General features: G+C 37.6%; 2 protein-coding genes across 12 annotated transcripts in view; both read left to right on the top strand.

Annotated features, from left to right (window-relative positions):
* Positions 1 to 6,296, top strand: part of LOC129573615 (transcription factor E2f1) — a 38,301-nt gene extending 32,005 nt beyond the window's left edge. For all 5 annotated transcript variants that reach the window (XM_055454413.1, XM_055454421.1, XM_055454405.1 and 2 more), the window contains 6 exons: positions 1,539 to 2,501; positions 2,687 to 2,850; positions 2,994 to 3,441; positions 3,533 to 3,707; positions 3,791 to 4,453; positions 5,319 to 6,296. In XM_055454413.1, coding sequence (XP_055310388.1) covers positions 2,148 to 2,501; positions 2,687 to 2,850; positions 2,994 to 3,441; positions 3,533 to 3,707; positions 3,791 to 4,453; positions 5,319 to 5,446 — 1,932 coding nt within the window. In that variant the 5' untranslated portion in view covers positions 1,539 to 2,147 and the 3' untranslated portion in view covers positions 5,447 to 6,296. The remainder of the gene's footprint in view (positions 1 to 1,538; positions 2,502 to 2,686; positions 2,851 to 2,993; positions 3,442 to 3,532; positions 3,708 to 3,790; positions 4,454 to 5,318) is intronic.
* Positions 6,297 to 9,628: 3,332 nt separating this feature from the next.
* LOC129573597 (maternal protein pumilio-like) overlaps positions 9,629 to 15,396 on the top strand; it is a 190,465-nt gene continuing 184,697 nt past the window's right edge. For 5 of the 7 annotated variants that reach the window (XM_055454380.1, XM_055454344.1, XM_055454362.1 and 2 more), the window contains exons 1-2: positions 9,629 to 14,002; positions 14,092 to 14,317. The gene's annotated coding sequence lies outside the window, so the exon portion shown is untranslated. Of the gene's footprint in view, positions 14,318 to 15,396 lie in introns of all 7 variants that reach the window. The other 2 variants (XM_055454371.1, XM_055454354.1) reach the window with 1 other exon arrangement.

Raw genomic sequence — 15,396 nt, 5'->3', positions numbered from 1 at the left:
AATCTACAATATCAAATGCCGTGCTTAGCTTAGCGCGCGCTCGGTTATTCAGTTTGTTCACACGGCCACTTCGATCGGGCACCGAAATGGAAAGGAAAACAGAGGCAATACATGCGATGAGAAAAACGCATCGACGACAGAGAGAGAACGAACGAACGAACGACCGAGCGAGCTGGTTGTACAGCGTTCAAAATTCAAAGAATCAAAAGGAGCTCAATGGAAATAAATAAATAATTCAAGAGAGAGAACGAAACAAATGAACCAGCCGATTTTCTTATTTGGTGAACATAAAAATGGCACCATTTTCAACTCGTTGCACGCTTTTTAACCAAAAAACCTCACTCACTCTTTCTGCACACCAACCAGAGCAAATAGTTTTTCGTTGGTAATAACTTTAGACTCGTATTTTACTTAATTCGATTGCGGCAACAAGCGTTTTTTTTTCTCTCACTTTTTGTTTTCATTCATTATAAATGAGAGCGCAAGAAGAAGAAGAACAGAAAAAAAAGTAAGTGTACTATGTCGATTGTACGGCCCATTTTGATAGAGGCACTCGGAACGAAAGAGCTCCGATTGGTGTCGTGTGCAACATTTGAATTTTTCTGACTTTCAACGTGTGTTTACAACGATATGGCTTGAAACTACTTTGAGAAATGCAAACTGAAAAATTTGCGTGCAAACAATGATCCGATTATTTAACCCAATTGGATTTTAATTTCGTTGGTCGTGCGCGTTCTCATTCATCGTGCTGCCTCTTCTGGCATGCACGTTTTTTCCATTCTCAACTTGAAGGCAACTGAAAAAAAACTATCGCTCGCTCTCTCTCTCTCTCTCTCTCTCTCTCTCTCTCGTTTACGCTACAAAACAAGACGAAGACGACGAAAAAAGAGAGAAAAAAGCACCCAAGCAAATTCACATTCTGTCACGTAAAATTCAAAAACATAACCAAACAATAGCCATTTCGTAATTTCAGCAGCAGCAGCAGCTTACTTGCCTCGCAATGACAGTTATGTGCTTGTTTTCTTATGGGCACGTTACTCGTACGACCACGACGATATCATCGCCGAGAAACCTCATTGTCGTGTGCGACAATGAACGACCATATGACAAAAAGAAAAGGATCAATATCGAAAAGTATCTCAAAAAAGAGAATCAATACCATTTTCGAGTTTGCCAATGAATAAATGAACGAAGAAATTGTGCATACGTTCGTGTGTTCTACGTTGTTCCACTGTTTCTGTCTGAATGAATTAGAAGTATTTGCATGAATATCGCAATTTGCCATAATTTGTGTTGCATCGAAATTCACTTCTTGTGCACGGCCCAAATTAATATGGAAATATTTTGCGTTGAAATTGTTTTTCCGGTGCTATGGTTTCGGTTTTGAAGCAAATATGGTAGCAATTGGTTCATTAAATTATCTATGTGTGTGTGTGTCCCTTTCTTTGTGTGTGGGCTTTGATTGCCTGTCGGCAAAAATACTTGCAACATAAATATGTATTAATGAATATCGTCTGGTTTTTCTCTTGCATTTGCAGACATGAGCAGCAGCAGCAGTAGCAGCACATAGATTGACATTGAAGCTCAACGGAAAATTTGATAACACGCAACCACGTAATTAAATTGTCTGGCGAGGCGCTTCGAGGAAATACAAGTTGGGAAAAAAATTCGCGTATTTCATACCATAGCCGAAAATCAAATCATCTCTCCCAGAAGATCACTCTCTCGTTTCAAATATATACAGACACACACACAGAGAATATAAATACAACCAGTTGTACAGATTGTATCAGCGTGGTATCTCTAAATTTGATTGCAGCCAGAAATCGATTATCGTTCGCTCGCTTTCAAATTATCAAATACCGCAAGCGGTATAACAACATTTTTAAATCGCTCGGCAAAATTGTTGTTGATGGCATTTTTGACAAATGTGTGATGCAAACAGCACGAGTGATGAGTTTGAGAGTAGCGTGATAACAGTAAAATCGAACATTGAATTGTAGCCATCGCTGGAGTGACAGGGAGAACGGTAGAGAGAGAGAGAAAGAGAGGGGCGGAAATAGAGAAGAGATTGAGGAGAAGGAGTGAGTGGAAACCGTTTAACGCAAAAACTACGCAGACACAGTGAGAGAAAATCGAATTGAAAAATGTCCTATTCGTCGGTAGTAAAGAAAAATATGGCCGCTTATGGTGGTAAATCGAGCAATTCAACCTATATCGTACAAAAGGCGAGTGGCAGTACATACGGACCGGCCACAAGTGCAATTAATGGAAATGCGTCGAAACATAGTAGTTTACAATACAATAATAAATACAGTATGAAAGTCAATTCACATCTGCTGGACCATGGCTACGGTGCAATGCCACAACCGTCATACGACACAGCAACAGCGACGACGACGGCGGCAGCGGCAACGAGTACACGGCTTAGTTCAGATGATAGCAGCCATTTCAAAAGTTATACCAATTCCATCGATGCTGGCATTACAAAGTACTACAAGGTAAGTTTTAATGTATATGGGATATTTAAAGTGCCCCTGCAGCGATAGACGAGTCCATTTTGGACGCTTCGCTGCTGCTGCGGCCACACTCTATCTCTCGCCCATTTGCAAAAATCAAATAAATTAAGACAATTCTTAAAATTACATACTAACACGAACTGATGATGATGATGTGCTCGTTATAGGCAACAAAACGTCGCTCGAATATGGCAGCGCCGCCGATGAACATGGCACCAACTCCAGCTAAACAAGCCAGACATACACCCACCAAGGCTTCTAGTTCGTCGTCGTCGGCGGCGGCTGTTGCGGTAACGACGCCAGCTAAGAAACGCTATTCGGAAGGCACACGGTAAAATAATATACCATTTTCCACACCATAAATTGCTCACAAACTGTGTATGCGCGCTATGTGTGCATATGAGTGTCTTTGGCGAACACATGAATCCCTAAATAATAAAACTTTTTTTTCCCTCTGATTTATGCGCGCCTTAGGTATGACACATCGTTGGGGTTGCTTACAAAGAAATTTGTCGATTTGCTGCAAGAGTCACCCGATGGCAGTGTCGATTTGAACATTGCATCGGCCAAACTGAATGTTCAAAAACGGCGAATCTACGATATAACCAATGTGTTAGAGGGCATCGGTATTCTGGAGAAAAAATCGAAAAACAACATTCAATGGAAATGTGGCAAAAATGCCGATGGAAATAGTTCATTTGGATTTGCTAATGAGGCGGCCAACAAGCAACTTGAATTGGAGCTGCTCGAACAAAAGGAAAACCATTTGGATGAATTGATCAAAACAATTCGAGAGGAGATTAATTCGCAATTCCAAAATACGTCGCACGCTTATGTAACGAATAGCGATTTGAAAAATATCGACATATTCAAGGATCAAACGGTGATCGTTATCAAAGCACCGCCAGAAGCCAAACTAATGGTGAGTAGTGTATTTCATCTGACTTCGAGTTCAGTTCGATCTGATGCAATGATAAATATTGCTAATTTTTGGTCATTTTCCATTTACGCAGTTGCCCGAAAACAAACCAAGAGAAATTCACTTGAAGGCTGATAAAGGAGAAATCGATGTATTCCTCTGTCCGGACGATGCATACCAGCCACCGTGCGATCCATTGCTTGACGATATCCGACCATATGTAGCGCCAATTGTAGAAAAATATCTGAGCCCAAGAAATCAAGGAAATGGTGAGTATTCTACCGGAAACAAGCGCTCATTGCACATTTTCTAACACGTTTCGTTCAAATGATGAATAAATGCTTTCCAATAGGTAAACCATCAACATATCCACTGAGATCTGCGCAACGTAATTTGAATAAAATTTTGCTTGGCAATGAGGATGATTTGGGTAGTGAATGTGATTCGCGACGAACAAGTACCGTGGTCTCGTCACAAGGTAGCACGCAATCGGCAAAAACCATTTTCGAATTAGACGCTCTGATAAACAATGTGTTTAGTGAGGCTGATTCGTACATCCAGAGCAGCAGTAACGTGATGCAATCGTCAAATGGAGAAGCAATTGCCAAAGATATGAACAACTCCACCATGCGATCGATCACGCAAAATAGTCAAAATTCCAGCAGTGCTCTTAAGAATGATGTGAAGCTGAGCGAGTACAGTGAATTTGTTCCGTGCTATGGCCAAATTCAGCAGCCAATCCAATCGATCGATATGCATTCAGCGTCAAAATCACAGCCAACACATAGCCAATCAAGTACAAATGGCAACGGTCATTTGTCGAAAATCTTCGGCGACGATGACACTTCGATGCTTTTGAACAATAATAACCATAAATCCGTACAAAATTCGGATCAGCACACACAGGTACAACTGCCGTCAACACCGCAACCAAACCGATTACAGAATTCTCTCATCTCGGACATGGTTAACTTTAGCCCAATGAATGGAATCATGTCGCAAGACAACGCTTCCGGTGAGTAATCAAGCCATTTTTATTCGTTGGTTTTTGGGTTTTCTTGGTTTTTTTTTGAGGTTTTTTCCACATGTACATTTAAATTCACTCAATGGGATGCATCAACCACACACAAATCACATTTCATGAATCATGAAATTGACAAAAGGGTGGGAGCTTTCTGAGCGGGAGCTCTGGCTGTGACTGCGTTATAAAATTGTCCACCCAAATTTCACTAATTTAGGGTTACAATCGCATCACAGTCTGAGTTCTTGCTTGGCGAACTCCAAATTCATCAACATTTCCATCATCACTTAACCGTATTCCCTCACCAAAAAAAAATTGATTCAAATAACTGCAGCAACAAACATGTACAAAAAATGCAACTCAAATCAATGCAATACTAACCATATTCATTCTAGAGCTTATGCAATGGCTTTAGTACAATAAAATTCACCATTTACATTACATTTTGTTGGTTTGTTTTCTGTTGCACATTTAACACCATCTCAAAAATCGGCACACGTTGGATTTGTGTCGGAACTGAAATCTCGTGGGTCTGCATTGGTATTTGATAATTTGTAGCACCATGAGATTCAGCTCTGGCGCAAAATCCATTCTAACATTTTGGCTTCTAACACATGCAACCATTCAACCACTTCTGGACTTCTTGTGAACGTTAAATTTCCCATCAGCAAAAATTTATATCCAAATTTTCAATTCCATTTTCGAATATAGAATAATCATAAGAGAACAATAAAATCAATCGAGTTGCCATTTTACTAATTCGAATCGATATTTTGCTCGTTATTGCAATCAAATTTTGATTGGCTTGCGATCAAAAATCGTTTTCTCTTTCTTTGGAATTTTCTTTTTATCTCTGTAGATTTTCTGAGTGCAGATGCCTTTTCTCGATTCCTTGCAATCGAACCGCCATTGGACAACGACTATAACTTTACGCTTACGAACTCAGAAGGATTATGCGATTTATTCGATTTTGATAATTGTATGTAGTCACGTAGGAATGTGTTTAGCAATGTATGTGTTTTTCTTTCGTTCAACTTTGGCGCATCCAAATCGTCTTCAGCTGCTGGTCTCAGGTGTTTGGGCACAGGTTTGGAAAACAAACAGCATCCCACAATCGACACGGCGCATGGAAGCTTCGGATTTTATTTTCCGCACAACAACAACAAGGAAACGTTATCATCTCAATTAGTTGTTGCTTTTTAGGCGTCCACTTGATCGAAATTGTATTTGCTGGCAGTTCAACAACTGAAAACAAAATAAGAGCGAAAATAACAAATACTGGGGCGAAAAAACAATACAAATCAACTTTTTTTAGGTTCTTAGGCTATACAAAAAAAAACTTCATGTGTGTCTAAATAATACAGCAACAACAACAAGAAGGAAAAGAAAACAATGAAATTAATTCTAATTATTATTAATGCAAAAAATGAAGCATAAGCGACCGTCAAAATGATGAATCGGCAAAACAAAAAGTTCAAACAAGAAAAAAAAATGAAGAGCTTTTTTGTATAATTTAGAAATGGTGTAAAAAAAAATGAAGAAGAAGAAGTAAGGTTCAGATCTTTTTTAACGCGAAACAAACACTCATCCGCACACAACATAAAATTATGACTAAGGCATGCGGCAAGCAATAAAAAGCCGGCCATAGAGAACAAGGGCATTTCGATTATCGAAATAAGAAATGAGAATGTGAGTTCAATTTAGAAAAAAGGAAAATCCAAAAAAAATGATGAAATTATCAATTTTAGCCAAAACATTTACGATCCAACCCAAAAAACAAATTTATCGGATCAATTTTACGGAATGAAAACAATAATAAAAAGAAGAATAAATGAAACGCCAACAATTTATAATTTTTAATGCTACATCAACAATTGCTTGATTGCATTTCTTAAATTTATGGGAAAAAAAGAAGAAACACGTGATTCTTTTTACTTCCTTCTGAAGGTGCATCCAATCTATTTTAACTTCCTTTCTTTTCTGTGTAAATATTTATTGAGTTGCAGTTCAATCTTGAGTTCAATGTAATACTTGATAAGACATAGATCTTATTGGCATTTAAAATGAGAGTATTTACCCACCCCCCTTCTGTTTCATCTTTTCGGCTTCAATCCACAGAGATGATCAAAGCCATTTTAAATGAGAGATGCTCGCATTAGAAATGGGTACCTTGGAGAATGAATTCAAATTCGTTGGAATAAAAAAAAAATTGTAATAATAAGTTAATTTTCGAAATCATCCACCTTCTCTAGAAATTTACTTTCTTTGAAAGAAAAAAAAACAAAAACAAAAACAAACACACACATTCACTAATTAATTTCATTGTTGCAATGGTTTCTATACAATTCGGCCAATGTCTTTTTTTCGCGTTTTTAGTTCTTAATTTTTATTATTTGTTGTAATTTCACATAAAAGAGACATTTATTTATTAATTTGAAAATGAAAGAACAATTATGAAAAGAGAGGGAGAGAGAGAGAGAAAAAACAATCGATTTGGGAAAATTCCTTTGAAAACACGTACGTTTGAATTAATTTTGTTCTTTAAGTTGTGCTTAGCAAGAAACAAAAAAAAATTGATGAGAGGCAAAAATACACACATGATTCAGACAATGAGCGTTGCATATGCCGTCAACTGAAACTGTCGACGCACACGGAATTTGAACATCTTTCTCGATCGATCGGAATTGACAAGTAATTCCAGCTGTTCAAACGATGGTTCATTAAAGATACAACAAATCTGTTTTGACAACAATTCGTTGTTCTCACCTCAATGCAATTAAATCAATGTACCGAAGCTGAAAATGATTCAGTTTGATTCGGCGTGCATCGATGCTTTTTCTGTTCATTAGTTTTATTTTGCCAATTAATTTTAAACATAACATATGTACAAAGAATACTTCAATAAGACGCTACACATAGATTGTAAAATGGAGAAAAATGTAAGAAAAGATGATTGAGAGAAAAAAAAACCATTCGATTTGTATGCAAAGAAAAAGCAAAAAAAATTGCTCTGGCCATCTCAGAGCCTGATGACACTCAATTCAAAACAAACTGACACATAAAAACACACACACACATACACACATCCCCACAAAAACAAACAAAATATTCAAAAATGAATCGATCATAGAAATATCGGCAAAAGAAAATTATACATAAATAATCCTAGGTGTAAAGAAGTACAATGTAAGGCTATCGAATAGAAAGAGACACAAAGAAAACATGCATAACCCAAAACACTTTGACTTTTCGTCAGTGTGTGCAGCGAGAAAATGAAAAATGAAAGGGAAAAAAAACAAAAAAAACAACAACAACAACAACACAAATTGTATGAATAAAAAGAAAATACCGATGAAAAATAAAATGAAAGGGTTGAGCTCATTTTTTTGTCCGCAATCAAACGATCTTTATAAGGAATGACAAACAAAACAAAATGCAGATAGGTAACGTGAAAAACAATATTGAAATAAAAACAACAAAATAGTCGAATAAAGAACACATTTTCTAACTAAGATTTAAAATGATGTTGTTTGATTGAGAATCATTGCTAGCAAATGTGATATGGTGGAAAAATACAAAGTGAGTAATGGATATTTAATGGCTACTGCTAAATTTAAAGCAACGCGTAAATTCCACAAAGGAATTCCCCAGTAATTTGCCATTAAACTGAATGGAACATGAAATTTGGAATGATTCTAACCGTCATTCGAGTCGTGAAATCTATTCCAGCTTTTGCGGCTAATTTGAAATTTGTTTATATTTACATTCGACATGATTCGCTGCAGAGACTGTCAGGTAAAGCGAAATCTACTACCCCAATCCATCATCACATACATTTGCACAAACAAACACACGCACACTGTGCTACAGCGTACGCATTTTTCTTCAGTTCTTCCCGTTTACACGCTCTTCGTGTGTGACAACAAAAACAGAATGCACTACCACAGACAGAGGCGCACGTCTGTCAGCCATGAGTGTGAAACAGCGCCGTCAAAAGCTAACGAAATAACCGCACAAACAAACGCTTTCGCTGATTCTCATTGCTATACACTCTCAGTGCCCATGAGATGAGCTGCTCACAAGGAGCGAGCTACTCATGACATATGCATACACTAACACACACCAATCGCTCTCGCGTGCATACCAGCGTGAGACAGAGAAAGATGGCATGAGAGAGACAGACACACAGTGGAAACAAGCAACAGAGCTCTATGTATCTATGCGAATGCGCAATGCTGAAACAGCAAACAACGCAAATAAACAAAAAAAAACCTATTGCTTAATCAATGTCATGGTATTCGTTCGGTTGAATGGTTTTTTTTTCGTCGCTCGTCATTTTGCCTCGTTATATCGTTGAACATTATTGCCGCATCGCATACAGCAGTGCAATCAAATGAAATTATTCATCGTCGGGAATAGCTCGAATGAGTCCGCCCGATGGAGCGCACATTTTGCAGTCAATGCAAATGGATGGAAAGTAAAAGAGAAAAAGCGGAGCGAGAAAAAAAATTGAACGTGGATCGAACACGTTGAGAAGTCTCCAGAACATTAATAATGCAGATTGCTCATTAATGGCTGATATTGGCTCATGCATTTTACAAATGAGAGCGAGAGTGAACCCCGACTCCGATGGCAAGCCAAACAGCGTACATATACATACATTGTATATGCACAGAGAGCACACCAAACAACATTTTCATGCTACCTTTATCCAAGCCTTTTGCTACTGTAGCCGTTTCAAAGGCGCTTTTTCCCGTTTATGCCGAAAATAACACATACACGCGCACGCGGTTTTCCATTCTTGCGAATGAATCACACACAAGCGAGAGAGAGAAAGAGAAACGATGAGAGCGACACATACACGAAAGAGAGTAGAAACTGTCGCAAGTTCACACACATACCACATACCGAATACCGATATTGAGTGTGTTGTCGAAATATGGCGGATATTTGATGGTATTTGTGGCTGATTTTGTCACTGCCTCATGGAGAACGCTCAAAAATGGTTGAATTATTGAGTAAGGTAATGTGCGTTGTCGCTCATTTCGCCTAAAAATTGTCTCCGCACACAAGCACACCACCGAGCCGCAATACATGCAAACCCAAACTGATCACGGTAGAACATTTCGTTTTACTTTCTCACTATTCGTTTTAGGGAAGTTCATTCGCATGTACACCGACACACGCTCACATACTCACAGAGACGAGCTGCTCGTGTGCAAAACCAGCTGCACTACCGAAAAACTTCAAGCAATTGGTATAGAATTCGTATAGAATTTTATATACGGCACCAGCAAATAGGCATACACGCACACATGCTCACGCAAAGACCGATAAATGACACACGAAACAAAAAAAAAAGATCAGGAAAACGACAAAGAAGAAGCAGCCATGTAATGTTGTATGCGACCAGCGCTATATTGGATTGATCTTTAGCAACCCGTATCTTAATGGTTTGCATAATTGTTGTTTATGGAATTTTAACACGATTGAATTGTACAGTCGACATTGCCCAGAAATTATCGATGTGCCCATTAAAAACGATTTATTATGAAATGACTTGTGTGTTTTTATCCAACTGCATGCGTCGAATAGGTGCAAATGCGTTGCGCTAAAGATATCTCTCCTATGGCGATAAGTTTGCTTGGTAGTAGTAAACGGCAAAGCGATTCGAAAAAAGAGACTTAATCGACTAGTTAGAACAATCGAATGGCTCAGTTCACCACCACCTCAATCACACACCGAGAGCAGAACCGAGTGCGTTGTGTTCAGTTTTTTATTCGATAAAATTTGTAAACTATATAGTAAATAATAATAAAAAACGACTAAACATTAACCCGACTCTCAAAAAAAAAACACCTTACAAAAGCTAAAACAAACATCAACATCCACCAGTTTTTGAAGGAAAACATTTTCAATATTATTAAAACAGAAAAAAAAACAAACAAGAAATTTCGCTTTCTTTGTATAAAAAAAAGTATCTTTAGTTTAATTTTCGGATTATTTTATCGCGTTACTCACACTTTTAAATTGTAAAAAAAAGCATCAACAACAAGATTTCAACCAACAAAATTCAACGTAACAAATAGTTTCCGTGTAAATAGTTTGTGTACAGTTTATTTTAACCAATTTCAAATTGAAAAAAAAACAAAACAAAATAGAAAATTCACAAAACATCGCACCATCGTAAACAAAACTCATTATCGATAAAAAAAAAACAATAATATCCAGAGAAATATCCAGTGAAGAACGTTTGAATAATCAAATTTGACCGAAAAGGAAGTGATTTTCGAAGTAAATCAACAAATTTGTGCAAAAATTCTCATCGAAACTCATTTGATTCTTGTGCATTCTTGTGAATGCAAAGACCAACGGCAAGAAACAAAAAAAAACCATCGCAGTTTCTGTGTTTTTCTCGGCTTTTCATCGTGTGCTGCAAACGAGTTTTGTTTGAAAAGAGAAAAGAACAGAGACAGAGACAGAGAAAGAGCAAAAGAGCACCTCGTGAATTAAAAGAAAATACAGTGAATGAGGAAAAAAAGCGAATAACAGATAAAAGAATCCATCAAAAATCACCCGACCATCGAAAGAATTGCTGGACGACGAGAAAGAACCAGCAACAACAACAACAACAACAACAACTCCGCTCAGTTCAATTGTGAGTGTGAATATTCCTGCGATATACAACAAAGAACCACACGGAAAAAAGCGTACTCTGTGTGTGTGTGTGTTGTTTTTTCCTCAATGCTTCTTCGCTTGATATAGAACCGAGGAAGAGACAGACATCGTTGCCATATACACATTTGGTAGCGGCATCGAGTATAGTGTATTTGTGCGTGCTTAGTAATTGTTGTTGCTATTTCGTACCGTGTGTGCGTTTTTAGTCTGAATTTTAATTCCTTTCGGTCGTTGGTGCCGTTGTAGTCATCGCTGTTGTCGTCGTTGTCGTCGTCGCCGTTTTCATCGTATCCGCCGTCGTCGTCGTCATTCGCTTGTATAGTGACTCTCAGTGTTTCTCATTCTCTTGCTCCCTCACACAAACATACACAATCACGCTGGCTGTTGTGTTTTCATATAAATATTAAAATTTTCGGAACTTTTTCACTCGTGTGTATAACAAAATATATAATCCAACAAACATCCAAAAACATCAAACGAAAAGAAAAACATAAACTGTGTGTATAAATTTTTTTTTCTTGTTGAAACATAAAAAACACTGTCCTGTACATTCTTGTAATTTACGTTCTTTAGTTCGATTCAGAAAGAAAAAAGCCATTGTGTCATTTCGGTTCTGTTTGTAAATTGTACATAATATTTTCGATTCCAACAGACAACAATCGAAAGTGTCGTTTCATTGTACAGTTTTATGGATCGAATGAAACGCTAAACAACAAACAAATAAATAATATATTTAGAAAAGGAACGCATTCAAATCGGACAAACAAAAAACATAGCAATATCATCGATGTGACATTACGTTCGCGACAACAGCAAGAAACAAACCGAAGAGAAAAATAATTGAAGAAAACACAAAAATAATTCGAAAAAACCGAAAAATTTCGTGTTGGTATCCACATTTTGTGACTGCACTGACTTTGGGAAGTGAAGTGTGTGCGCGTGCGGTTCATTATTCAGCTCTGTTTTGTGCAAACATCATCATTGCCGCTCCAAAAACAACAACAACACACACACTCTCTCCCTCGCTCACTGGTGACAATTCGTATACACACAATTTGTATCGTTCAATCGTTGCTTCGTTTCGTGCAGTGACAATTTAAGTAGCCATTTCGGACGGAGCGTCATCGCATTACCTGCCTGCGAGACTGTGTGATTATTGTGTTGACAATTATCAGTTGCCATTGAAATTGAAGGGAACCCATTATCGATCCACTGCAAAAATATTCACGCATTTCAACGCCGAGACAGCAAAAAAAAACCTCAATGGAATTCAACCGAACCGAACACATCAGCGAACTTGTACATAATTTGTAAAAAAAAAACAACAACAGAGAAACGACGATACTTTTTTTTGTAATTAACTCAGCATCCAGTTGATTTTTTGTGTTCGAATAACACGCGTCCGTTTCGCGCATATTTTGAACTTGTTATGCGCAAAGAAGTCTTCAAAACCATACCAATTTGGAAGTTGCATAATTTCAACTCACTTCAATTCTAATTAGACTGATTGTGTTAGCAACCATAAAATCAACGGTTCAATCATTTCGCACACAACCGAAAACAACAGAGAGGCACACAAACGCTGACAAATCGTGTAACTTGGAATTTAGATTCAACGATCGATCAGAAAATTAAAAAAGTTCCTTTTTCATTGGTTTTCTGCGTTGAAGAGTCAGTTTTCGCCAAGCAACATCAACACCAACATCGACATCATTGTTGCTACTAGTATCCAAACGCAAGTGTAGTGCGAATAAAACGACGAAATAATTTTGTCCAGAATTTTGCTTGCTTTACTGGGATTAAGCGTTGTCTGCGTGCAATTCACGTACTCCCATGTAAAACTTTTGTGCGAATAATACCCGTGTACACAAATGTGAGAAGAGGAAAAATCCGACTCATCGTATCGCACTAAATACAGAAAACGAGCATTTTATCGTAGTTGCCAGTGTCGAGGATCCATCCGAATGCGGCCCGTGACCGTGCCGAACACGCGTATTTATATATATATGTATGTGATTCAAGTGTGCATTCAAGCTGAGCTGAGCTGAGCTGCTGCTGCTGCTGAATTGAGTTCGGCATTTATGCATGAAAACTGATTTAGGTGTGTGCAAGCAAAAAGCGTTGCGTTTGTATAAGTGAGTGTGTGTGTCTTGCCGGGAATTGTGTAGACATTGCATTGGAAGCTAATAACATTGCAATAGACATATAGAGTGTGTAAAATCTGAATGCAAAATAAAAGAAGTGTCAATTCGGCTCTACGAGAACCATAGCACGTAAGCGGTGTGTTGAACCAAGAAAAAAAAACAAACCAATCTTAGAAAATTTGCCAGTCACCGAATGGACAGCCCATTGTAAACTTGCTGTCTGACGTGCGCCGATCATCCAAGCAAACCGACACAAAATTCAATTTGGTGAAAATCCATCCGTTCTATTGTTATATGTGAAGTGTGTGTGTGGCTCTGTTGAGCAGAACATTCTTCGGTTTTTTTTTCATTTTGTGCAAAACGACAAGGCAACAAAATCCGCTCAATTTGTTTGTACAGTATCAACCCGATCGAAAGAAGAAAAAAAAACACACAAAACGCAAAATCCACGACAGAGAGAGAGAGAGAGAGAGAAAAAAAACCGAAACGAATAACAAAAACAGAGACAAAACCTCAACTGCGATCCGAATTTCGTGAATCGAACTCAAAGTGTTGAAAATGTAAATTTCCAGGTTCATTTTTTTTCGTCGCTTATCTTTGTAAATAGCCTGTGTATATTTGAATAAAATTCGAAACGCATTGTATATAATTTTGATTCAATCGACGGCAAAAGCAAAATCGCAGCAAAAGGAATACAAGAAAAAGAGTTACATAAATCCAGGTGAATCAAAATAAACACAAACCGCTTTCATTTTCTGTGTGAGGTTTTTTAATTTGTTTTCTACATTTTTGGTCGAAAAAAATCACTAGATCGGACCAAAGAAGAAAAGTGCGTCTCTTCTTTAAGTGAAAAAAAATTATCATCGTTATCGAAGTGAACACGCAGAATATATAATCTGTGTGACAAGTGACCCAAGCAAATAGAGAACACAACGCTTCAGATTGACAACAACAACAAAAATCAACAGCAAAAAGTTGTCAATATTTCATCATAGAATACAAACGTTGTTTTGTATGAAAAAGAAATATCTAAAGTGTAAGTGAACCAAAAAATCTCATCATAAGCGGTCTTTTCTGTCAAAACCGCCGCGTTGAAGAAAGAGACAAGAAAAGAAAAACGTTCTACGCAAACAGAAGCCACAAATTTTTCATTCAGTACTTAAATCCCTCGTACATGTTTGCATTTTCGCGGTTCCATCACACAGGCCCAAGTATATTTTGGCATATGTATTTTTTGTCGTCGTCGATGTTGTATTATACGACGAATGAGCGAGAAAGAAAACACCAGCATCATCGTCTGTCAACAAAACCATACACGAATTTACACACTAAGTCAAATGCTATTTCGTTCGCACGAAAAAAAAAACGCATTCAATGGCAACGATGTGTATACAAAATAGAAATTGATAAAAAAGCCATAAACAATAAATATAAGAGGTGATGGTTTTTTTTTTTCTTGTGTGGTGTGTTTGTCGGTTCTTTCGTTCGTTCATTCGTCGGTTCGTTCATTTGTGTGCGCAACGCGCGCATTTGCACTGCATGGCTGATTTACGAATAAAAAAAATAGCCGACGAAAGAAACAGAAAATAAATAACCAAGTTTATTTTTGTGTGTCTCTCTTTTTTTGAGCGTGCGAGCGCCTTCATTCCCGTCGATATATATTCTATAAAAATTGAGCACTCATTTTAGTGCACAAAGGCTGGATCCACTCAGTGTTGCATGCAGCGTGTGTGTATGTGTGCATTCTGTCTCATTTTAACTCATTCGCGCCTATCTTTTTTTCCCATTCGGTGTGTGTGTGTGTGTGTATGTGCATGTGTACCCTTCGTCGTGGTTTTTTTATATAGTATATATTTTATGTTGGCGATCCAAATACAAGCACACAAATCATTGGCATTATATTTTGTTGTGAGTATTCGCGCGAAAAGACGCTATTTTTTCCTGCTGCTGCTGCTGCTCTCCACTGTACTCCTTTTTACATGTCTATAGTGTAGTAATATAAATATATAGACTTTACGCGTCGTGACACATCCACATCTGTAAATTATATGGATATGTTTTTTTTCGTTCGTTTCGTTCTTCTTCTTCTTCTGCTGTTTCTTCAATTTCGTTGTT

This window comes from Sitodiplosis mosellana, unplaced genomic scaffold (assembly GCF_009176505.1).
Source record: "Sitodiplosis mosellana isolate CC-2019 unplaced genomic scaffold, AAFC_SMos_1.0 Smas_scaffold_1, whole genome shotgun sequence".
NCBI lineage: Eukaryota > Metazoa > Arthropoda > Insecta > Diptera > Cecidomyiidae > Sitodiplosis > Sitodiplosis mosellana.
Note: the sequence above shows the minus strand (reverse complement) of the source record. Positions and strands in the feature narration are given on the sequence as shown.